This window comes from Ahaetulla prasina, chromosome 3 (assembly GCF_028640845.1).
Source record: "Ahaetulla prasina isolate Xishuangbanna chromosome 3, ASM2864084v1, whole genome shotgun sequence".
Lineage (NCBI taxonomy): Eukaryota > Metazoa > Chordata > Lepidosauria > Squamata > Colubridae > Ahaetulla > Ahaetulla prasina.
The window spans coordinates 188,434,010-188,459,588 of record NC_080541.1 but is presented as its reverse complement, the minus strand read 5'-3'; the positions used below and the strand labels follow the sequence as shown (position 1 = coordinate 188,459,588).

At 42.7% G+C, this 25,579-nt stretch overlaps 1 protein-coding gene across 1 annotated transcript; it reads right to left on the bottom strand.

Moving 5' to 3' along the window:
- Positions 1–3,113: 3,113 nt before the first annotated feature.
- Positions 3,114–17,447, bottom strand: RNPEP (arginyl aminopeptidase). The gene is made up of 11 exons (XM_058174449.1): positions 16,999–17,447; positions 11,853–11,993; positions 10,955–11,103; positions 10,045–10,161; positions 9,377–9,612; positions 8,519–8,632; positions 8,081–8,193; positions 6,911–7,019; positions 4,854–5,078; positions 3,955–4,097; positions 3,114–3,645 (listed from the first exon to the last, which is right to left on the bottom strand). The coding sequence occupies exons 1-11, from the start codon at positions 17,389–17,391 to the stop codon at positions 3,481–3,483; spliced, it is 1,905 nt and encodes a 634-aa protein (XP_058030432.1). The 5' UTR covers positions 17,392–17,447; the 3' UTR covers positions 3,114–3,480.
- Between the last annotated feature and the right edge of the window lie 8,132 nt (positions 17,448–25,579).

The window sequence follows — 25,579 nt, the reverse complement described above, 5'->3', positions numbered from 1 at the left end:
GGGATTTGCCCAAGGCTGAGCAGTTCGCCGCGCGGACCCGAGCCAAGCCAGTCCCAGTCCAGCCGAACGGTGAAAGCGGAGCGGCGTTCGGCATGTCGGGGAAACCCTCCCTCCCTCAGCCAAGAAGGCTGGCGGCTCCCCCACCCCGCCGTGCGGACCCGAGCCAAGTCGGTCCCAGTCCAGCCGAACGGTGAAAGCGACATGCCGAGCGCCGCTCCGCTTTCACCGTTCGGCTGGACTGGGACCGCTTGGCTCGGGTCCGCAGTAATTCCCGCCAGGCTGTGCCGCGAGGAAACCATTTAAAAGCCCAGCTTCTGAAGCACGGAGGAGAAGAAAGCAAGCCTGGCGGTGCAGTGAGAGGCGGGCGGGGAGCCGCCAGCCTTCTCGGCCGACGCTTTCACCGTTCGGCTGGACTGGGACCGCTTGGCTCGGGTCCGCAGTAATTCCCGCCAGGCTGTGCCGCGAGGAAACCATTTAAAAGCCCAGCTTCTGAAGCACGGAGGAGAAGAAAGCAAGCCTGGCGGTGCAGTGAGAGGCGGGCGGGGAGCCGCCAGCCTTCTCGGCCGACGCCACCGCTCGGCTGGACTGGGACCGGCTTGGCTCGGGTCCGCGCGCGGGCGGGGAGCCACCAGCCTTCTCGGCTGAGGGAGGGTTTCCCCGACATGCCGAGCGTCGGCCGAGAAGGCTGGCGGCTCCCCCGCCCCGCCCTCTCACTGCACCGCCAGGGCTTTCTTTCTTCTCCCTCCGTGCTTCAGGAGCTGGGCTTTTAAATGGTTTCCTCGCGGCACAGCCTGGCGGGAGTTACTGCGGACCCGAGCCAAGCCGGTCCCAGTCCAGCCGAACGGTGAAAGCGTCGGCCGAGAAGGCTGGCGGCTCCCCCACCCCGCCCTCTCACTGCACCACCAGGGCTTTCTTTCTTCTCCCTCCGTGCTTCAGAAGCTGGGCTTTTAAATGGTTTCCTCGCGGCAGGCGGGAAGAAGATGCTCGGTAGCAGCGGCGGCGGAGGCAACCACCACGTCAGGAGGCTTTCAAGAAGGCGGCGTCCGAGGGGAGCAAGGCCATGATGCAGAAAGAGAACTCTACAATATATAATGCTCCCCACTCCCAACCCTTGAGGGCAAGCCAGAAAGATACCAAGACTGATGATAGTAGGAGCCATCCAATTAGAAAAAAAGATACAAGTGAATGGTTGAAGACCTGAATATTACTATTCCCTACTGGAATAGCCTAATATCAGTTTTCTTCTGAATTTACATTAGATAACATTCAACTTATAGAGCCATCTAATTGATTTGCTCAAATAATAGAAGTTAAAAAATATGCCTGTGCTTTGCCATCTGAATTACTTATACAAATAACTCATGATGGCAAACGTATCCAGCAGACATTTTCCTCCTACAACCACCACACTCTGAGGCGAATATGGCTGAAGGAGTATGATTAGCCCAAGGTCAGAACTCATGGTCTCTGGCTTTCTAGCATGGTACCCTTTAGAGCAAACCGACTATTTTTATTATATCTCGAGGAATTATGCCTGGTAGGTAGGTACAAAGTCTAAATTACTTACAAGAGATAAAGTTCATTGCATTGGGAGTCATTTGTTTCTACCTGAAAGCTTCTTAAAACTACTGAAGAAGTTGCCACCAAACTCTATTTTACTATGACAAAAGGTGAAATCTATTTATAATACAGCAGGTGAGTATATTAACTGTATTTAATTAATAGAAGCCTCTTCCTACTTTTGGAAGGCAGCTGCAAGCATTATCCAAACAAACAAGATTTAAGTATCAAGTATAAAAATAAATATTCAAATAAATATTCATGTTATTTTACTTGGCTCTATCTTTATTTTTTACATTGACCAGTAGCTGCCTCATTTCCCACCCTAGGCTTATACTCGAGTCAATAGTTTTTCCCAGTTTTTTGTGGTAAAATTAGGTACCTCGGCTTATATTCGGGTCGGCTTATACTCGAGTATATACGGTATACTGAACTGAAACTCCCAACACCCCATGATACTGACTGATGTAATTTATAGTTGAATTTCACATTAGATTTCACTTACAGTAACTTTCTTTCAGCAGCCTATTCATTCTGCACTGCATTGTGTGGTTTACATTCCAAACTAATTTAATGCTTGTGGTTCATATTCTGCTTTTTCTTTCTTCCTGTTGTTTACTCCAGGTTTTTTTTTTTTAAAGTGCACTCTTTACCTTCTTACTACAATGACTGATGTTACGTTGTGAATCCACATGAAATAATTTTCTTTCCACAAAAGTTTGGAAAGAATCATAAATTATTTTAAAAGTTTCCCACTTATGAGAAAAGGGGGATAGAAATTATCTTAATCTGTAGATATTTATCAGGGGAAGGGAAGAAGTACACAGAACTGAGGCATAGATTAAATTTAGTGTTAGAAGCAGCCATTTAGAAAGTTAAATCCAGGATACTGTTCATGTAGGAAACCAAACTAAAGTATCAATCATGACACGATTGTCCAACCTCCACTTGAATGCATCATGTGAAGGATATTTTCTTCTGCTGTTAAAACTGTGTTTACTGATTACTTTTTTCTAGCATTCAACTAGATCAGGGGTCTCCAACCTTGGTCCCTTTAAGAATTGTGGACTTCAACTCCCAGAGTCCCCCAGGCAGCAAAGCTGGCTGAGGAACTTTGGGAGTTGAAGTCCACAAGTCTTAAAGGGACCAAGGTTGGAGAACCCTGAACTGTATTATTATCTTGTGTCTTTTTCAGCAAAATAAAAGGGTCTTGGTAAAACATCTTTAAAACTATAGCCAGCTAGGACTGTTTTAGGGCCTATTAGTGAGAACAGCATCAGCTGTTTCCATGGGCATAAGTAAGCAAGGACTCCAGATAAAGAGGTGACCCTGCCAACTTCAGAGTTTCTTCATATTTGTGAGAGAAGTTCCTCTGCACAGCAGTGTAACTCAGGGGTCTCCAACCTTGGTCCCTTTAAGACTTGTGGACTTCAACTCCCAGAGTTCCTCAGCCAGCTTTTAATTTAAAACTTGTAGCAAGAGACAAGGAGAAAAAAATCTAGGAATGATCAGGTAGTGTACAAATACTACAAAATAAGTGAATTCTCACACAATTCAAAGAAGTGAAAAATCACAGATAAAAATTTATTACAGCCAATATCAAATGATAGCTATTTTTAATTGAAATAAGCACATTGCTACTATCTTTTAATTTACTTGGAAACGTAATGTTTATATTTGTATTTTTTACATTTTCAAAATTTACAAAGAAAAGAACAAAGTCCAGCAGGTTACCCACGAGTAAAGATTACCTTTGGGAAGCTTTAATCTGAAATTTCCAGCATTAAATCAAAAGCAGATTGAGATCAGTCCTGTATACCAGCAAAAGTTTTGAAAATAACCTTTATTTCTTCTACCCTTTAATCCCACAGATCACTCACAGCCGTTCATACAAACTGGTTTGTATTTGCAGCTTTCTTCCTAGCTTTCTTCAGTGTTCAAACCTAAGATCTTTTTAACATAATTCTGAACATTAACATGGAGCTGTGAAGCAGTGGACAAATATACTTCCATGGCCAATGCTTGAGCTGTTTCTGAGCCACTCATCATGGCCCGGTAGATGGGAAGGGTATATTTCTGTTTTCCCTGGAATAAAAACAGAGTAACTTATTGGCAAGTTAATAGCATCCTGCAATTTTTAGGAAGGTAACAATTATCTCCAAACCCTGTTGTAAGATATATTGTTGAGCTACATTTCTTTTTCAGTTACAGCAGTGTTTAGTACACTGAAAGACAGCTGGATGACGATACAAGGATTTTGTATCTAAGAAATAGACAAGACTGGGACTCTAATAATAACAAGACAGTTATCTGATGCTAGATAGAAAAAAAAAATTCTGACAAAGCTACAGCAACTTTGTGTTTCTAGGAAATACAACAATATCAAGCACCAACCTGGCTGCGAAGAAAGTCTTTCACTTGATCAAAGCCTGCTTCATGATTATTTTTGAGGACAATTTGGGACCAGCGAAGACGCAGCTCAGCATTCTGTGCTTTAGAGATCTTAGGATACAAGACGCTCATCTTCTCGACATGCCCTTAATATGAAAGGACAATCAAGTTAGTTTTTTTCCCTCAGGAAAAAAATGACCATGGCGCCTTTTCAATTATTTTTAACAGTCACAGTGCTTACCTTTTATACATATTTAATAGCATGTCAGATTACTTATTGTATATTAAGCACTCCAGATTCCCGTTTCATCTCCTCAATATACCGATGCTTTCTGCTTTTTCAAGTGCTTCTATTGATTTTTCAAGTGCCATAAGATTTTTGTATTTCTAATAACTAGCATAGTTACCTGTTTGAATGTTATTTTGTTTTATATTTGTAATCACTGTCAAAGGAAGGGCAAATTCCAAGATCTTTCTGTGCCTAAATGTCCATCATACCCAGGCAATCTAGTTCCTGGAACTGCCGACTAAAAAGGTAAAGGTAAAGGTTCCCCTCACGCATATGTGCTAGTCATTGCCGACTCTAGGGGGCGGTGCTCATCTCTGTTTCAAAGCCCAAGAGCCAGCGCTGTTCTAAGATGTCTCCGTGATCATGCAGCCAACATGACTCAACGCCAAACGTGCATGGAACGCTGTTACCTTCCCACCAAAGGTGGTCACTATTTTTCTATTTGCATTTTTTATGTGCTTTTGAACTGCTAGGTTGGCAGAAAGAACTGCCGACTAGCACCCCATTATGTGAGCTTCCATAAAGCTTCCTTATAGAGCTTCCTTATAGAGCTTCCTTATAGAGCTTTATAGAAGGAGTGGTCAATCCTTTATTTTAGCAGAAAATGTCTTACCATCTGGCAGAGGAGATTTCTTCAAGATATTATCTAGGAAATAAACCAGCTGGTAGGTCTTCCATGCAGAGATATCTAGTGCTCTAATTGCCTCCATATTGTGGTCAGGAGATGCCCAGAGTTCTGCCAGTTTCTCTGCTGGCTTCATCAACACTTCTCCAGGTGAAAGGTCAGGAAGGTATGGTGGCCAACCAGGTGTATTCAGCCATCGGTCAAATTCAAAACCTGCCACAGGAAGAAATGGAAAGGGGGGCGGGAAATCTGCTCATTAGATATTGATATTGGAATCCATCAGAGTAATGAAATTTCTACTAAAGGTTTCAATAACACTGTTTAATTTCTGAAGTTCTTCAGAGCCACAACAATACATCATCCCAATTCTTATTCCATCTGTGCCCAAGAGAGAGTATTTTTTACTAACACACACACACATACACACACACACACCCCTATGGTCATTCATGATATCCCAGCAAGCAACTCACAATATCAGGCTTTTAGTTCCTCTGGGATACTCTGTCATGACAGAATAGGCACACTGGATTCATGTCAAGCAAAGCAACATATCAACAGCTGGAGTCCATGTACTCAAATATTCACATGAATCTACATTCATTTATTTTGATTCACATGCAAATTGAAACTACCAACATCCTGAAGAAGAATCAGCTGTCCCCTGAGGATTAGGCTTCTTTTAAGGATAAATGGCATGCCATATATTGGTCTAGACTTGTTAACAACATCTTGATGCCTTGTTGCTTTAAAATTCCAGTCTATTTTCTGTGGTCTGCTACAGACTAAAGATAGGTTCCCTAAATAAATGTGCTTCCTGCTGTCTTGTCTTTGGGCAAGATGCATGCTTCATTACACAGATTTGTAATCTGTGCGTTCTATTTAAGAAACATTCAAGGTGGCATTAGAAGCAAAATCACTTAGCAGATTGCCAATGGCCAGTGTTTTTATAAATAACAGCGTTTTATGTATTTTTCCTTAGATAAGAAGCAATGTAGATTGGTAGAATATCCTTCTTACATGCCATTTTGTTGATACCACCTCCTTACTCATTGCTTTAATGCAGGGACAAACTTGAAGCAGAAAAGGAGAAGATCTAATAGGCACTTAAAAGCCTCCCCTCCCAAATTAAACATGTTCTCCCAGGCTATTTTAATTTAGAAAGAAATGGGCATTGGGACTTTGTTTTTATGCAGTGTGTACATTTCCTTAAGTATGTTCCCTTCAAGTGACTTCCTCAAATGTGTAAGATTTCAATTCTCATAATTTCCAATTTTGCGTAAGTACTTTGGGGAAGTTTTAAACCAAATAAATTTGTGAGAAACTAAGTGACTAAGAAAGAACAAAATTTTAAAAACAATCTGTTAACCTCTTCTTAGGACTAAAGCTATATTTGTATGTTTACGAATGTTCCTGTTATCAGATATCAGAAACACTCAGTATTTGGCACAATGACAATGTTCTGGACTGCAAGCCTTCTATATATGGTGGAAACAGAGCACCTGCAACTATACACATAATTTGCAGAACTGAGGATAATCCTTCATGCATCATGTCTGCAAGTCATTCCTCCCTCCAGCCTTGGAAGTGCTGCTGACAGACAGCAATTGTCTGACTTATTATAAGAGCATTTTCTGTGAATGTTCACTATACAGCTGCTGCTGAGTTCAGCGGTATTGCCACAAGGCCTTTTTCCAGGAACCAAGGCAGGATATTGTCCAACTGCCTTCTTTATTCTGACTTGAACTGTTGTCAGGCAGAACCTTTAAAGACAGCATTTGCTGTTTTTAGCTTATGGGAACTAGCACACAATCTCCAATAAAAATACAACCAGATTGGGAGCGGAGGGCAAAAGAGTAGAATAACTCAGCAGAATTGAATTATTCTAGCAACTGGAGACAGGAAAACATGGAGTTAATTGAGTTCAAAATGATCCGGAGGACTGTGGAAGGAATTACTACCTGGAGTTAGGAAAAATTTCTGCTAGTCAAAGCCTTGTGGCAATTCTGCATGATTTTTTTTAAAGCTATAATGTCTTTGCTGACCTGGAATGGTGTCCACCCCTCGCTTCTTCAGTTCTGGGAAATATTTCAAGTAGAAGTTGAGGGCGTCATCGGCTGTGATGCTCTGAAATTTGAACTGGTTCACATATGCCTGCCACAAAAAGAAACTAGTCTGAATTACTTTGAGACCTGCTGGTTCACCTCTGGCCTTTCAGTTCTTCTTTATCGATGTATCACAAATTCTTTGCATACCCTGCCTAATTCAAGTTCAGCTTACTTCAACCTCTTTGGTTTTGGTCTGAGAACTACATATCTCAGCTTTAAAAGAAACTCCATCACCTTTTCAATTTTCCAAACCTTCAAAACTGGAAAAGCCACCTTTCCATGACATCTGGAAGACACACTTGCTTACTTTATTGGCTTGCCATTTCTTAAAACCAGGTAACACGAAAACTTCTTATGCATAATTTATGCAGCTGATTAGAATAACTATTCCTGGAGAGGCAACACAAATTTTTTTTAGCTTGCTCCCCTAGCACCTTAGCTTTGGGGACTTTTTGCTTCAATCCAAGCTGTATTATAACAGCAAAATGAACTCTGATTTGCTTGGGAATGCTTATTTAACTGAATGGCATGATGCAACCATGCTCCAAAAGCTGTTGGTTCAGTCAGAAATAAACATCGAGGGATATGCTGTATCTGACATTCTCTTCATGTGTGTGTGTATGTGTGTGTGTGTTTGTAAAGAGCCGCTTAAGGAATTCCTACCATAGTATATGATTCTTATAGCACTCACTTCCTTGCCCATTTTTCTCAGTAACTGACACTAAAAGCAAATTGAACTTGGATCTGTCTAATCTCCAAATTGTAACCATTGAGGTCACTGCAAATCTCATAGTGAACAATGTCTTTTACCGTCCTTCAATAGGGGAGAATAATGAGGCCAACAAAAAAGATTTTTAAAAACATCCCCCCACCATGCATAATTTTTTACACTTCTTTGATGTCCCTGGCACTATAATCACATATCTCCAGCAAATTTTTCATCCTCTCTACAGTTCTGATCTACACTAGTCTAATCAGAATATATGGTGAGATACAAACATCTGAACTGTATGCATCTTTCTAAACACACTACAAAGCAGCATGCTTTGAAAATACACACAGAGACATCTGCAAAGTAGAAACAGATTTCAGGCTAACATACAGTACCTGCAGAAAAGCATCAAACTTAGGTTGATCTCCCACAAGATGGGCAAGGTATGAGACAAAACAGTAGCCCTTTTCATAAGGAGTTTCATTATATGTATCTTCAGGATCAACACCTGAAAGGAACAAATATACAAGCAGAAAATAGCAAAAGCAATCATCTTGTCAGTGAAATAATCAAATATAGAATTCAGCATGGCAAATACTTAAGAATTATCTCTCAGTTAATATTCCCATAACTGATCCTCTTGAGAGAGAGATGCATAAGAGACAAAGGGTTGGCTACTTGCTAAAAGGACAAGTCACAAAGGCCTACAATCCAGAGTTAACTATGGAAGCTATGACTCCTGGGAGTTGAAGTCAACACAGGAATTGTGGATGTTAGTCTACATATATTGACATTGCCTAGTTTGAAAAACACAGCTTTAGATCAATACAGACCTGGTTCGATTTGCACCCTGAGCTTGTTGAGAGGATGCTCTTCCCCGACATTGTCCATGTGCTGACGAAGCAAAGCTCTCCCAGTAGCAGCTTCCAAGGAAGTATAAGCAGCACCTGATTTTAGGGGAAACCAACAGGATCAACTTCTAGCAACTGCCAAGCCAATAAAACCAAAACTGCCACTTTAGTGCTCTGAAATCAACTGTTAACCATAGTTATGACATGAACATTAGGACAGCAGCCACAGGGACACAAAAATGCACTGGTGCAACTTTGCCAGGCAAAGCAAATCCTATTGGAAATGATATAAAATCAAAAGCCTTGAACCTCCTTCGCTCAATAGGAGAATATATTGAATCATAATCTAATTCAGCTTGCCAGTTCTCAAGATATCTAAAAGTCCATTGGGTGCATTTAAGAGGTATATAGCATATCGTGTTTCCCCGAAAATAAGACCCTGTCTCATATTTTTTTGAACCCTGAAATAAGCACTTGGCCTTATTTTTGGGAAGATCTTATTATTTTGGGGCGCGTGGAGGAAACCAGAGGAAATGGTAGGGACCAGCTGTGCATGCGTTTAAATATTTTCGGGGATGGCTTATTTTCGGGGGGGGGGGCTTATTTTAGCGCATGCACTCAAAAGCCTGATTGGGCTTATTATCAGGGGATGTCTTACTTTCAGGAAACAGGGTAGTTCTTTTAGGTAGTTGAATCACTTAGATAAAGCTCGATAACACTCCTCAATTAAATGCTGAAAACAGAATTTATATACTCAGGGAGTTGCCAGCCTGGAAGTTGCCAGGATGGAGAAAGCCAAACTATACCCACTGCCCTGGACATTGAATATCAATCACTCACCATAGAGTGCTGCAGAAATCCTCCTTTGGGCATACATGGTAAAACCCTCGTTCAGCCAGAATTCCCCCCAATGGGCATTGGTGACCAGATTTCCAAACCAACTATGTGAGATCTCATGGATGATCACATCTGCCAGGGAACGATCGCCAGCCAAAAGGCAGGGGGTCACAAAGGTGATACAGGGGTTTTCCATTCCCCCAAATGGGAATGAGGGAGGCATAAACAGGACATCGTATCTATCAAAAACAAAAAAAAGCATTAGTTAGGTGAATAATATTCTAATATGTTCATATATACAACATTGCAAGGTTGAGGTTATCCTGGAGCTGCCGATTTCGGTTAGCAGAATCCAAATTTAAAGTAAATGTATACTAGACTTCCCAGGCATTTCACTTGGCTAAGCTTCTAATGGTTGTACCAGTCCCATTCTCTTAAATGAGAAATGACTCTGCTACCTTTTTAAATTCTCCTCCTAGGACATTCTCTGGGTATTTTACCCAATGTTGTTGAACTGAGCATTTTTGGACCAGAGATTTACACTGAGGTAGAACTGTGCAGCATTTCAGAGTCGAAGGCAAAATATCTCTGTCTGTGCTTCTCTTTGGGAAGATGGATGCTTTCCTGGGAACATTTTCTTTTTTTGAAACAGGTTCAAAATGAACGGGTACCTTTCCCATACGTATGGTCCAAAAATCTTCTCTCCAGTGGTAAGAAATTCTTCAATCACACCATCATACTCTTTCTTAGCAGCCTCAATCAGGCAGGGCTCAGCCCAGACGTGACTTCTGGGAGAAAAGCAAAAATGGCAGGGAGATCAGTCTAAGAGGGATGAGAATATTCCTAACCCTGTAAACAGGGAGGCAGAACACACGTTGTATACCCTTGGATGCCAATGGAGCATATTCTGTATCGGACAAGAAGCAACGGAGCCATTCTAGCAGGGAACAGTCTGTTTTTAATCAGTTTCCACACAGAGTCAATATAAAAAATACAACTAAATGTAAAATGTGTCCAAAATTTCAGGGTCAGGCAGAAATAAGCAAAGTGCAACACAACTTTTAATTTAGAAACAATTATTTTTTCTTCTTAAGTGTTGGCTGATCATATTCAGGGCCTGATGCAAATCTCAATTTGCGCGCACATGCACTATTCCTCCTCCCAGTTAAAAAGGCTTTTACTGAATAATGCTGAAGAGCAAGATTATATTGCTGTTGCCACATAGTCCTGGGGAAATGTGTGGGTGCTTTAAACAGCTGCACTCAGGAGCTGCATTTGTGCGTTTGCAAGCTTTGCAACATCTATTCAGAATCAAATCTGAAGGACTATCCAAGCCTATTAGAGAGGAATGGAATAAGAAGCCACTATGAGAGACAAGGCCAGGGGGGTGGGGGCGGGGGCGAATAAGGGTTTCTCCCTCTGCTCTACTACTCCCACCTGATCACAAGAACAGCATTTGCTCAACTATCCATGGGTCTCCAGGGAAGCTGGATTGCAGTTCCCTTCCTAGGATTCAACTGCAGAAAGAATGATCTTGATTATCCCTCTTGGATGACAGCTATCTTTGCAGCAGCCTTTTACCTTGGTCCCACTTCTGCTGAAACAATGTCCCCAACGACCAGGGCCACCAAATAAGAAGGGATAGGATGAGGCATCTCAAAGAAGAAAGTGTTCCCCTTCTGCTTCTCCCTGGTAACTGCACTCATCACAGCAGTGAAGCCCTCAGGGACCTAGAAAAAGAAAAAAAGAAAAACTGGCTAGTCTGGCTTTGGGAAGAAGGATTAACCTCTTAGAGTGAGGATTTTTTGCTGCAAAAGGACAGAATATGCAAATGCTATTCAGGAGGTCCACACAAGTAAAATGCCATTCTGCAGAGGACCGGATACATAGCAATGTGTACAAAGCACAGGAGCTAGCCTCCAGCAGACCTCTCAAAATCGAAAGTCCTCTTTTTTGGAAAGAAGCTTGCAGCGGAAGGTTCAAGAAGCAACAGTTATGCAAAAGAAAAAGTAATAACTCCGGCAGTTGGATGAGTTCACACCAGGTTTTGAAAGCAACGTTGAAATTATTTATGGTCTATGACACGGGTGTCAAACTCAATCGCCCCACATGATGCATCACAGTGTTTTTTTGTCTTTGCGGAGCCAGAGTGGGCGTGGCCTGCATGTGATGCCCGTGGGCCTGGTCTATACCACCGGAGATACACAGTAGAAAATATAGCTTTGAAAAACAATTATTGCTCCAGTCTTGTTTGCTTGGTTTTGCCTTGTGTATCTCAGCTATTGGGGCATATTCAAAGCAAACAGATTAATATGATGCATGAATTCAGGCTTTGAAAGCCCTGAGGGAAAAAAGTGAGAGATGGCATTTAAAAGAAATATATATAATAATTTCTCCTGTAATGAATTCTAGGTTTTAAATACACTGAACTGTGGGGTTTAAGCATGCTCTCCTCCTATATAGCTAGGGAGCTCCTTACCTTTATAATAGCTGAATATGAACTTTTAACTGCAGGAGTGTCAAAGCAGGGGAAAACAGATCTATTGAGAACAGCTTGGCCTTGAGTGTACATGTAGGGTTTCTGTTTCCCTGCAGTCTGCTCCGGCATAAGCCAACATACCTGCCAGGAAATAAAAAACAAGATTTCCATAAACAATGAGAATCTCTGAATATGAGCAGCATCTGCCTTCTTAGAAACTGGAGAAAGAAATTCTGGAAAGAGGGACCAGTTGAGCACACAAAAGTCAGAGGTGTAAAAAAACAACAACAGCTTTATCTTCTGCGCAGATTGATGAGAATCCACACAGAAAATCTATGAAAGTGGATGCAGATGAAACTGTTAGGCTCTCTTGATGCTATTCTGATTTCTACCAACCTTCCCAAAGAACAAACAAGTCTTTTTTTTTTTAAATTTTATTTTAACATTCATATCCAATAACATATTTAATGTACCATCATATACAATTAATCGGACCTGCCCGGTCACCACCCCCTTCCTTTATCTCTCTTCCCTTCTCTACCTTCTTCTACTTTCCATAACCATCCTCCCCCTCTCTTATCTACATCCTCTCCTCCTTCCTCCCTACCCCTTTCTTCTCCCTCTTCTATCCCTCTTCCTTCCTTTCCTCTTCCTCCTCTTCTCTTTCCTACCTCCTTCTCTCTTCTACTTCCTTCTTTCCCATCATTCTGAAGTGGTAGCCAGGCAGCTCCGATCTTACATTAATTATACATCTTCAATCATCTTTGTACATTAACCATCAATCCATTTTCTACCCTCATCCCCCCTCTCCCTCCCCTCCCCTTCCTCCCCCGACCCCCCGGGACTTCCCAGAACCGAATACAGGGTATAAAACTAACAACAAAAATTAAAATATAACACAAATCATAATCCATAGTCACTCCTTAAAACCTCAACTCCCCTTCCAGAAACAAAGAAAATACATTTCTTCCAATCCATTATATATCAGACCATTCCATTCCTAGAGTTCTCAGAAATTTCCGATTGAGTTAGTGTTAAGAACAAACAAGTCTTCATTACACACAGCCACCTCTTTGCCAAAGCAAGGATCATTTGAATATCATTCTCCACCTGATGCTGGTGTGAGCTGAGAATTATCTGAGGGATTTCCCCTTGCAGATTACTTCTGTCCATCCTGTCAGGCCAGCAGAAGACACATGTTTCACGTCCATCTATTAAGGAACTATATTTGGTAGGACCCAAGAGATGGGCCTTTTACTGCCATGGCGCCCACCTTGTGAGACTGGTCCCCTTCTTGATGTCCTTTGAGAAGTCCCTTAAAATCTGATTGCCAACAGGCTTGGAGGTCCCCCAGAAATAGGAATTTAATGAGATGAGTAAATTGTAACATCAATGCTCTTCCTACCCTTTTGAAGTTTTTAAAAAATAATATTTGTTCTAATATTAGAATACTTTTGTGATTGCTTTAATGGCTTTATTGGATGCTGCCCAATATCTGTGAGATGGGTGGCTTATAAATATGTTACAGATTGATAGAGGATGGATGGATAGATAGATAGATACTATAGATAGCTGATGGACAGATATTTTCAAACATAGAAGTCAATGAAAACTAAAATTGTTCAGGCTCGTCAGGATTTGGAAATAAGGATTTTTTACATACCCAAATCTTTTAGCTATGCAATCCAAATCTTCAGCTTTCCAGAACTGCTGCTGTGAACTATTTCTAACAGAATTAATCATCTGGGCTCACATGGTTCTCAATTTATTTTCACAAAGCATATTAATGCAAATCAATATTGCAAAGGTTGGAGGTGGCAGGTTTAAAAAAGGCTAAGGAAAAGATTTTTCCCCCTTTCTTACAGATGAGAAAATATGTAATGCAGATGTAACTGGTTTTTTTTTAAATGAAACATTTAACAGTATGAGCTTTGTCCAAACAAAATCTATGTTTTCTTCTTAATTCTAGCAACATTAAGGTATCTGGGTGCCAAATTACCAAATGAAGTATAAATACAGTGATTGGAGTGGGAGAAAACATAAGAACAGAAGCAGTGCCTCACTAGATCAGGCCCCTGGTCAATGTTTAAACAGTCTTTGAGTTAAGGCTGCAATTGGGACCAGACTTGCCTGTCATAAGTGATGGGTCGTAAAGCATGATGTGATATGAACTCAATCCTTAGCAACAGCAATCCAGGCGGTTTTGGTTGTTTCATAGTAAATGCACACAGACAGAGTCATTAAGCAGGAAGCTCCAGGTAAAGAGTGTGAGATGCCACCATGGTATGTCGGAGGCCCTAGGAGGCCTGGCACAGGCCCTGCACGAGTTGGAGGAGGTGGGTGTGTGGAATGTGGTGTGATGCAAACTCAGCAAGACCTGGGAAACAGCACACATGATGTGTGCATGTGTGTGAGCACAGGGACACTGGGAAAAGAGGACTTGGGGCAGATGTGAATGAAGGGGGTAGAAGGAGAACATGGTGCGTGTGAGGAAAGAAAGACCAGAGATCTATAGAGATTCTCAATCATCCAGGACATGGTTGTCACAAAGATGCTAAAAGCTGAAGAAGCTCCTTGGATGAGAAACGCTTTCAAAAACAAACCCAAGAAAGTCCTGTTGCCTTTTGAAAAAAGCACCTTTGGGACAGCCAGGGATAGGGGAAAGTTATCCGAGTGACTTGGGATCTTTCTTGCTGGCTTCCCCATTGATTTTATTTGTGGGAAGCTCACAGGTAAGGTTGCAAATAGTGATTACATGACTATGGGATGCTGCAAGCAAACTGATCAGTAAGTGCAACCTGATTGCCAAGGGCTTGAATTTTGTTCTGCAATGGCTGGAACTTCAAGGACAAGTTGCAAGTCCCTTTGTTCAGCACCACTGTAATTTTGAATGGTTGATGAATGAATGGTCATTACTCAAAAACTACCTATAGCCGTGATGGTGAACCTAGGGCATGCATGCCACAGGTGGCACGCAGCGCCCAGTTTGTGGGTATGCAAGCTGTTGCCCCAGTTCAGCTCTGCTGCACATGCGTGCATGCCCCTCACTGGCCAGCTGGTCATCAGGTCTCTCCCGCGCATGCGCATAGAGTGGGGTGCATGTGGGGTGTGTGCGTGCATGTGTGGGGATGGGGCACATGCGGGGAGGGACGTGTGCATTGCATTTTGGGGGTCCTGATGCACTTTGGGCACTCAGTCTGGAAAAGGTTAGCCATCACTGATCTAGAGTCTAGAGTCTGTTCTCACAATGGCCAACCAGCTACACAAGGAAGCCCAACAGTTTTCCAGCAGATGGCATTTGGGCGCAGTCATACTAACATCAAGGCTAACAGCCACTGATCCCAATAACCTCCATGAATTTGTCCAACTCTTTTTCGAAGTCAGCCAAACTGATAGCACATCTCAAGTCAGCAAATTCCAAAGTTTAATTATGCATTGTGTAAAGTTAGATAGCACAAATCTCCTTAATGGGAGTCGATTCCACCTGAATTGCATCATGTGTAGAGATATGGATGCCAATTTGCTCACACATGCACCATCACAAAGCAATCAATTTTAGGGAAATAAAATATTCTGTTTAGGGAACATATCAACCTTTACAAGGAAGCCTTTCTATTGGATCTTTTCCTACAAACCATCCTTAACACAAATCTTTTCCAATCCCAAATCCCTAGCAGTCATTAATTAGATCACACTACCCATTATCCCTGATTTGGGGATTATGCCATAAATGCTTTTATCATCATATAAATATATCATAATGGCCAGATTTCAATCTGCCACAGCAGCTATGCGCTGGGATTTTGCTTTACAGAAATTACCAAAGGCTTCCCGACTGGTAATTCCAGGAACTGTAATCTAAATCAGTGATCTCCAAACAGTGATCTCTTCATTACACAACACTGCTTATCAGAAAGTCCTTTTTATCCAATATATCCAAGTGTTGTACCTTCTTGACGAATGTATATTTTCTTTTATGTACACCGAGAGAGCGTATGCAACAAGACAAATTCCCTGTGTGTCCAATCACACTTGGCCAATAAAGAATTTTATTCTATTCTATTAAGTGGTGTAGTGGTAGTGTAGGGTTTCCTGCCTAAGCAGGGGGTTGGATTAGAAGACCTCCAAGGTCCCCTCCATTATTCTATTGTTATAAATTAGCCAACATATCATAACTTTGCACCCATCTGTATTGTAGTCCCACTTTATTTAGAGGAACTGCACTAATCTGGGCCATTTTCATCTTTGTTTTGGAGTTTTCCCTAAATAGGACAGGAAGTGCCAAGCTTACTTTTGCTCCCAGCAAAAATGGTAGAGGTTAAATAAGAGTACACAAGGGAAGGCTGCCTTAGTTTTTGCTGTGGGTCTAGTTCACTCTTCCTCCCCATGGGTTGGACTACATCTCCTATCATTCCCAGCCAGTATGTCAAAGGGAAGAACAGTCCCCAGGTGAGAGCTCTGCAACAGATCAAGGGAAGGGCTGGCCTTACAACATGCTGATGATAATCCACACAGAGATAAAAAGGTTTGTGCTGCCTCTCTCCCTTCTTTGGCAAACAACTCAAATCATGCAGCATCAGGATAATGAGAAGTAAATATTAAGATGAAAGGCACTCAGGGTTAATATCATGATGACAACACTACGGGAAAGGTGATGGTCTCCCTTAAACTGAGCTGATGACATCCCCATATTATTTTCTTGGCAGCAGGTTAATGCTTTGTCTCCTTCCAAAAGGACTCTGAACTCTGTTCTAATCTACAATTCTGGGATTTCTTAGTGGTGTCTCAGTCCTGTACTAATCATGTCTGAGCATGTTTACTCAAGGCTAGTTAAAGTAAGCTAAGCATAGCAAAAAAGGTTATTTAAGCTTAAGAATTACGGTAGCTTCCCGTTTTTCTAATACGTTGAAAACACTTATTCACTGGGAATTTATGATGGCACTCCTGAGCATGTGCAGAGTGCCTTTCCCCCCCATTACGGAGCCATAATGCAGCAGCTCTAGGGGCGAGTAATTAAGAGTCAAAGGGCAAGATTGAGCCTCGCTCACTCGTGAAGCGAAGGAATTGGTCGAAAAGAAGTGGGGGTGGGGGAAGCTCCTCAAAGCCAACCCACTGTTCAATCGCGCCGTCCGCCCCAGCCACTCACCCCGGGACCCGCTCCGGCCCGATAGGCGATCTCCAGCACCACCGCGTCACCGCAGGTCAGAGGTTCGGGCAGGGAGACATGCAAAGCTGAGCCGTAAGTGGCGAACGGGCGGTTCTGGAAAGAGACGGGGCGCAGCGCTCCCGGCTCTTGGCCTTTTTCTTCCCCTCGGCGGCTCTTCGGCGGTGCCAGACCCGCGCTTTCCACCTCCACGCTGGGATGCGAGTCCAAGACGATCTCGCTCACACGATCCCGCAGGCATGTCAACTCCAGCCTCACCGAGCCTCGCAAATGGCCGGAACCCGCCGGTTCGAAATCGACGCGCAGAGATAAGTGCAGATGCCGCAGCTGGAAAGAGTCGGCGCTGGAAGCGGTCGCTGCGTCCCGGCCCGCCATGGGGAGAGCAATCCGGAGGCCTGTAGCAGCGGCGGCGGTAGTGGTGGAGGCGTGCCGGTGGGGAGTGGCAGGACGCTGGGAGGCTCAGCCCACGAGGAGGAGCAAGAGGAGAGGGTCGAAGCGTGGAGGAGGTTGCTGTGCGGACAAAGAAAAATGCAGGAAAAAATGTTTTCTAATTCTGGGATATTCCGGCTTTTAAGTGGCAACAGCAGAGGTAGCTGTATTTATTTATTTATTTATTTATTTATTTATTTATTTATTTATTTATTTATTTATTTATTTATTTATTTATTTATTTATTTATTTATTTATGAATGAATGAATGAATGAATGAATGAATGAATGAATATTTATTTATATGGCTGCCCAGCTCACTTTCAGTGACTTCTGATGGCCAATAGCAATAGCAATAGCACTTAGACTTATATACCGCTTCATAGTGCTTTTACAGCCCTCCTCCAATCTGGGTCCTCATTTTACCCACCTCAGAAGGATGGAAGGCTGAGTCAACTTCGAGCCAGTGAGATTTGAACTGCCGAACTGCAGTTAGCTGTCAGCTGAAGTAGCCTGCAGTACTGCACTCTAACCACAACTCCACCTTGGTTCCTTATCTAGGAAAGATAAAAACCCAGTATAACAAATAAAAAGCAATACAGCCCCCCCCCCCCATCAATCAACTACTGTACAAGAGAGCCCTTGGCACTAACCCTTCTCTGGGGTTCAAGTGCTCTCTCTTAAACTCTTAAGACTTTGCCATGCAACATCTTCACTAATTGAAAATGGCAGCTGACACCTTGATCCTGATTGCCAGTGCCCTTCAGTCCGGTGAACCTAGGCTGCATGGCTGAGCAGCTCTTCTGGCAGAACATGGCCAGTGATACTTTCCCTATAGATGGAAGCCATCCAGTGTATGGCCCAAGACCACCAGCCAACTCTGAAGCAACAAATCCATCTGCAGAGCAAAGCATGTATAAGCTCTGGAGAAAAGATGCTGCTTCTACCATGTTATCTGGGCACCGGAGGAACGTGTATCGTGGTCCCTCTCCTGTTCCCCCAGAGATGGACCTACTGGTTGTCAGTCTTCAACACTCCCAGCAGAATCAACAATGTGTAGCCTACACACCTATCTGCAGTGCAGTTGTCTGTCCTGGATGTCATCACTGGTCAGAAGTCACTGTGGCTTTGTGGGACATGAATTTTAGTGTGCCTGACTTACTCTGAATTCCTGCTTAAGACATCCTGACCTGGCACCAGCTTTTGCTAATGACCTACTTCAACCTGTGGTTGATGGCCTGCTCTTATTTTTTTGCTGGAGACAGAATCCATCGATCCAGGTGATTACCAGCCCATCTTGATTACATCTACCATCCTTGGCATCGTCCATAAGATCCTGGCTAGGTGACTCCGTGATACACTCGTATTCTCTCCCTTCCAACAAGCCTTCTTGAAGAAAGCGAACTGTCTTGAGGTGACAACTTTGTTCCACTCCATCTTCCAAAGGGTCCACATTAGTCGAGTGCCTTGTGCAATGCTCTTCCCAGATGTTGCCAAGGTCTTCTGATACTGAGTTTCAGCAGATACTCCCTTGGGATACTTCCAGTCCAACATCAAAGATTGAGGCTCGGGGGTTCCTTGCTTCTCTACTTTCATCCCACATTTGCAAAAGGACTAGCTGAGGAAGCTCGCATCAAATTACACTGCACTGTTCGACACTCTTCAATGTCAAGATGCCTTTCTCTCCCTGGGGTCACAACTCATCAAACTGTGTAACCTGAATTCTCTAATAGTTACCTCCAGAGCAGAAGTGTGGAAGAATCTACTCTTGCAATCCATCAACAATCATGAACTGAGTATCCCTAACATAGACATAGTAACATGTGGCTGTTGTGCCCTGGGTATTTCCTCAACTCTACCTGTGGGGCATCTAATTGAAGGTAGCCTACTCTCCACCAAATCCAGGAATGTGTGAGGCGCTTCCCTTTAAGTCAGCGTCAAATGCTGCAGAAATGTCTACCATGCCCGCAAAATGCTCAACTAGCATGAAGTCACCCAGTCATGTTCTTCAGCACTTGGAACAATTTTTCTGGACTGCGACAGTGTCTGCTCCTGGATCAAGCTCATCATTCCATCCAGCCAGACCTGGTTGTGCAGAGGTTGCATCAATTTTGAATCCTTGACATTTCCATAGTTGTTGGCTACCCGAATAAAATAGTCCTGGGACTTTAAGATTACAAAGTATAGTCATCTTAATTGTGTCGCAGATCTTCACTGGCCTGCTTCTTCGGGTACAGTTCACCACCTGCCCATAATTTCCAACTGGGGACAGCTCTACTGTCTATCAGTTAATGGGCTCCGTTCTTTGGGTTGGAATTGCCGGAACATTATGGACCTTTGCTTACTTAGTAGCTTGCTTAAATGTTATGAATTGGAACCAACACTGGCTGTTCCTGGACTCTTTGAACAAAGCTGTCAAATCCCAATTAGTTGTTTTCGGCTAATGATTTCCTATGCTATGCATACTTTCTAAAAGAACTCAGCCTGGGATTTAAGCTGACTTATTTCAAAGAAGTAACATAACTTTGCAACCCTGGGCTCCTATATCTGACATCAAAAATCAGAAAGAATTTGATAGAACTCGTTCAGACTGACATATTTTATTAAAATTGGCAAATGGCCATAGCTGAGATTTGCAGTGATAGTGGGAGGGGAAAGATCACCCAGAGGTGCAGGAGCAGGAAATCCAGGGTTTTAACATTTGGAGGGCAGTTTGATCAGCTCAGCTCTTTTAAGCCTGCTTTAAGGCATATGCACTACATTTTTACAATGTTTCTGCCTTCAAATGATAGACTGGATTTTGAACATAAGAGCTGAAAAAAAGAGCTTAGCTTCTGCACACAACCTTGTAACAATACTACTTTTCCCATTGCTGTTATATTCAGTTACTTATTCAGTATATTCAGTAACCCCTGTTTAATTTGTCTTATGTTTGAATAAAAGTGTAAGGTTGTCCTATTGGGTGGGATCAGATCATGTGACCTTTCAGGCATTCTTAAACTAAAGCCCCATTTAGCCTGAGCTTTAGCAATTATGTCTGGAGTTGATGAACGATGCAGTTCAACCACTTTCGAAGACCACTGCATTCCTGCTTCTGATTTATGATGTTGCTGCCTACTAGCTTTATTTCCTCATACAATTAACTACAAAACAGTAACCCAGTCAGATGTAATGCCTTCCTCCTTGGTCAGACAGGCCGCAATCATCTAATGACCCTAGGATATTTTTGTAGCCCTAATTTATACCCGTCAACCCAGTTAAGCAAAGCTCTCAAACGCTGCCTTTCCCAGAGCCTTACTGCCTTCCCTTTCAAATCTGTGCTTGTTGCAAGGAGCATAAATTGCCACTAGGTGTCAGTGTACCTGAGCATTTTGCTCAGAGATGGTGCAATAGAGAAATGTCCAGCTACTTCTAGTATTTCATTTTGGAAGAGGCTGAACCATCATGATGAATGACAAGCATCTGGTTTAGATATCCTAACTGCCTCCCACTCACCACCCATACAAACTGTTTGTGGACATTCCTATTTTTTTTTCTTCCCCTTTATTATTAAACTTATTTGGCAAAGGCAAGAAAATGTTTTTTTTTTCCTTTCTGCATTTTAATTTTCTTGTAACCTTTAAAATCAGTTATTATGCCTTCTTGCCTAAATGTCCTGATGATGACAATTCTAAGGATAATTAGCTGTTCTGGATGGAAAGGGGGAAATATCTTAATTATTTTATTTATTCAATGATATCTGGACTTTCCATTCAGAGAAAGGGCCCACAACATTTTGAACTGTTTTAGAATTATAATAAAATTATATTTATAATCATTTACATAATAAATGCTTATCTCACATCTTCAGTCAATACATATACCATAGAAGTCTGGAACAGGCTGTTAGTCATAGGTATAGGGCAATGTTGGCAAACCTTTTTGGTTCTGAGTGCTGAAATGGGAGTGTTCACACTGGAAATCAGAAAAGCAGATGATGATTTTTGGTTTGTGGCACACATGCATGTCGGCCACCTGGTCTTCTGGTTTGTGGCACACATGCACGCATGAAGACCAGCTGTCCGGCGCGTATGCGCCAGCTCCGCCTTGCCTTTCGGGGGTCCTCGTACCTCCCTGCCCACCCCATGCCCACCAATGACCCGGTTCTGCAGCCCCGGACAGGGAGAGAAAGTTGGGTGGAGAATGCTGCCTCCTTCCGCTGGAAAGCCAGAGTCCCTTCCTGGCCTTGGAGGTAAGGGTCGTTGGCATTCCTGGAGCTTGGCTGGGGGGGGCATCAAGCGGGAGAGCTTTGCCCCAACTCTGGCTGGGATGAAGTGCCCCACCCCAGCCCACCACCAAGAACAAGCCAGTGCAGTCCCCTAAGCCGGCCAGGCACTCCGGACCGTGGACGTTTGTCGATGCCACAGGCTTGGGGGCTGGGGCTACGCAAGATGCCCACTCAGGCAGGGAGAGAGGGAACCCCTGGCCCACCTGTCCTGGCTGGCAGCTCTTCTGTGCTGGCCAGCTTGTATTCATGCACCTGGGAGCACCAGAAACCAAAAGAGCAGCTACCGGAGCGCATGCGCACACTGGGAAAATGATTTTCCGGTTTCCACTGTGAGCATGTGCACTGCCCAGCTGGTCTTCCTGTGTGCATGCACACCAGAAATTGGAAGACCAGGTGGCCGGTGTGCATCTGCACACCGGAAACCAAAAGATCATCTTCTTGGCAGTATCCTTTCCCTGGAGTGGGGTAGGAATGGAGATTTTGCAGTATCCTTCCCCCGCCCCGCCCACCAAGCCATGCCCACCAAGCCACACCACGCCCACCAAGCCACGCCCACAGAACCGGTAATAAAAAAAATGAATTCTACCACTGCCTGACTTGCTTTGTGATCCAGAACTGCTTTAAATTCTTAACCTAAGGAAGGCAGTCCACCCCAACCTACAAGGTGCCTTCCAATATGTTAAGGCAGCTTCCAGCATCCTTAGCCAGCAAGATCAATTGGCAAGTGCTTGCTAGGAACTCTGAATGAGGAGGTATTTGCAATGCCAGGAAGGAACTAAGGAGGAAGCTGATCCTGCTTAAGTTTGAGCCAACACCTCTCCTCTCCTCCTCCCCTTCCCCCAACTGTGAAGCAGTTGCCTGAAATGGGGGCAAAATGCACATTTACTTTTCCACTGAATATGCAGCAGCCAAGTTCCTGGATCAAAGGGCAGACATTCAGGAGAGCATATGCTTTGACATATCTCTTGTTAGAAATTGAAAACTGAACAGGGTCGTATAGGGCTGACTAGGAACTGGAAAGGCTGAGCTTAATATTGTGCCAGGGCAGCTGCTTCTCTACTCAGGCATTGTGAGGCCATGGACCCTCATGAACAGCTCATCCTAAACAAACCTTTTGAAATGGCCTGACCACCTATGGTTTCCAGAATGTTGGCCAAACAAGATGTTATGTTTTCTTCACTGGAGAAATGGACCCCTGTTAACACCTGCTTGGTTTAGATGCAGAATTAGCTTGGCCATAGATTTCAGCATAGATTCAGGATCCTGCAATGCAGCAGGGGGCATTTCTAGTAGATCACTGTGCCATAAAGGAAGTGTAAGCTTGCTCATCACGTAGTGAGTGAAAGTTATTACTGAATTCTGATTTAATAGTGAGAACAGAGTTTCTTTGAGAGCAATTAGAACTGCTAATGGATAGTGGGTCACGCAAGGACAGGAAAAGATAAAATGTTGCATTGTTTTCTTCATCCTCAAGTCAAGGATTAAATTTATGCCATGCAAGGACTGATGCTGATGTCTTTTTTTTTCATAGCATTCCAGTGAGGTAAGAAAAGTAGTCAGCTTTCTCATGGGCCAACAGAGATGCTGGAGAACAGAATACACAGAATACCAGAACAACGATGCTTGCCCTCTTTCTATCTTTTCCTGCAAATATGTGGTTTCCAAATCGATAGGATTCTGCTGGCTTGAACTTCTCTGAAAAGTATGCAACTGAGTGTACTTAAAAAACACCAGATGAGGAAGACCGCTTGTTTTATGAAGTGTATGAAGAGGAGTTTTGAAGCAGAATATGGATTCTAAATTATCAATGTACAAGACAACAATGATGGGTTCTCAGGTATTGTATTTTAATTTCCAGAGATTGCATTATAACACCTGACTTTCGGATATGCTGGTTTGCACCAATATAGCAAGAATATAATCAGCATGGTCTACATGCATGTTTTCTTGAGTCAGTAGAACTTTTCATAGAATCATGTTTGAAGCTACCATCATCATCATCATCATCATCATCATCAATGTACCATATCACAGTTTTGGCAAATAACATTTCCAAATCATTTGGATTGAGTTTGTTAGGTATAATTTCCTCCAGTATAGGTCAAAGGTTGGGCTCCTCAGTCAGATTCCAAGATGAATAATCTTTCCTGAGCAATTACAGTAGTCCTCAACTTAAGATCACCACTGAGCTCAAACTTTCTGTTGCTAAATGAAGCATTCGTTAAGTGAGTTTTGCCCAATTTTATGACTTTTCTTGCCACAGGTATTAAGTGAATCACTGCAGTTCACAGCCAGATTCACTTAACAACCGTTGTTAAGTGAATCTGGCTTCCCCATTGACTTTGCATATTGGAAGGTCTCAAAAGGGGGATCACATGAGTCTGGGCCACTGCAACCATCCTAAATATGAGTCAGTTGCCAAGTGTCTGCATTTTGATCACAGGACCACAGGAATACTGAATTGGTCGTAAGTCTGAAAAGCGTCTATAAGTCACTTTTTCAGTGTCATCATAACTTCGATCGGTCATTAAATGAACTCTTGTAAGTCAAGGACTACCTGTATTTGGTTAAATTCTCAATTTCCATTGCTATATATCTTCTGCCTATACTTCTTGTACATCCATGAGTAGAGAGTTGATGAGATATTGGTAGATTCTTATAAGATTCGCCATAGGTTTACAAAGAGTTTTGACTTTTTAACGTTGAGCAATAGGGATTTTTCCTTCTTTTTCATTTCTAAATTTATTTTACTTTATACCATCTGACTCTCCGAGAACTCCTAAAAGTTGCAACATGTAATGCCAACATTGACGTGTCATATTTATGACAATACACTACAGTGTTTATGTTCCAATCTCTATCTCACAACCTCAGATATTAAAAACTCTCTTAGATGGTTCTGTTTTTATTGTCCTATTAGACGGGAGGGTATAATAGACAGACTATTCCAGAGGGCTGGTTCATTAGTGAGGAGCACTGGCTTCTGATTACTCCTCCCCCAAACTCCCCTTGCAGGGGACAATCTTCCCTATCCTTACTTGGAATGCATAGACCAGATGGGTGGTTTGAAACAGATGCTCCTGCAGCTATTTGGGTGCCAAACCATGTAGAGCCTTATAAGGCAAAACCAGCACTTTGAACTGTATATCCAGCCTATTGATACTTAATGCGGAGCCCAGAGCAATAGTGTTACATGAAAACAGTGACTCTCCACATACTCCCAAGAGAACCACCGCATTTTGCACCAACTGTAGCTTCCAAGTAGTTTTTAAACAGCATTGCAAATTTGTACAGTATGCAAGAGGTGACAAGAGCATTAACCTTACTGTTGCAAGAGCCTCTTTTTACTGGAAGGGCTGCAACCAGCTTTTTCTTTGAGTATTTAAAATGAGGAAAATTGGGGGTGGGGAAAAAAAAGAATTTTGTCTGAAAGGATTACCCACCAAAAATTGGATTACCCAACATACTAAAAGCATCCTCTTAATTTTCATATGCGCAAGCCTTCACTCAGCCGCCACTTTCACATGAAATTCTAATAAAAATCAGAGTGATATCCTGAAGTTGTTCATTTTGTTTTTAAAAAATATGTGTTATTTTTGATGAACCCAGTTGATCCTTCTAATCACATTGTTGTCTTCAAAAATGGACTGGTGGCATGTCAATTCTGATGATGCTGGAATCTGTCTAGTCAACACAGTTTCAGTCCTGCTCTCAAGTGCCTTTTGATTCCCCTCTTCCTCTAGCATTCTTTGTCTAATTTGATATAACTAATAACTCCACCACAATTTGTCTTTAGTCACTAAATTATGGCCACCCTTAATTCAAAAGCACACAAATTCAAGAGCTCACACATTATGCTTCTTTAAA

Coding starts and splice junctions, on each gene's coding strand:
- RNPEP (XM_058174449.1), bottom strand. CDS start 17,391: ATGGCGGGCCGGGACGCAGCGACCGCTTCCAGCGCCGACTCTTTCCAG. Junction 8,633..9,376: donor GATTTCTGCAGCACTCTATG/GTGAGTGATTGA, acceptor CCCTAAAATCAG/GTGCTGCTTATACTTCCTTG. Junction 5,079..6,910: donor AGGGGTGGACACCATTCCAG/GTCAGCAAAGAC, acceptor TTCCTGTGGCAG/GTTTTGAATTTGACCGATGG.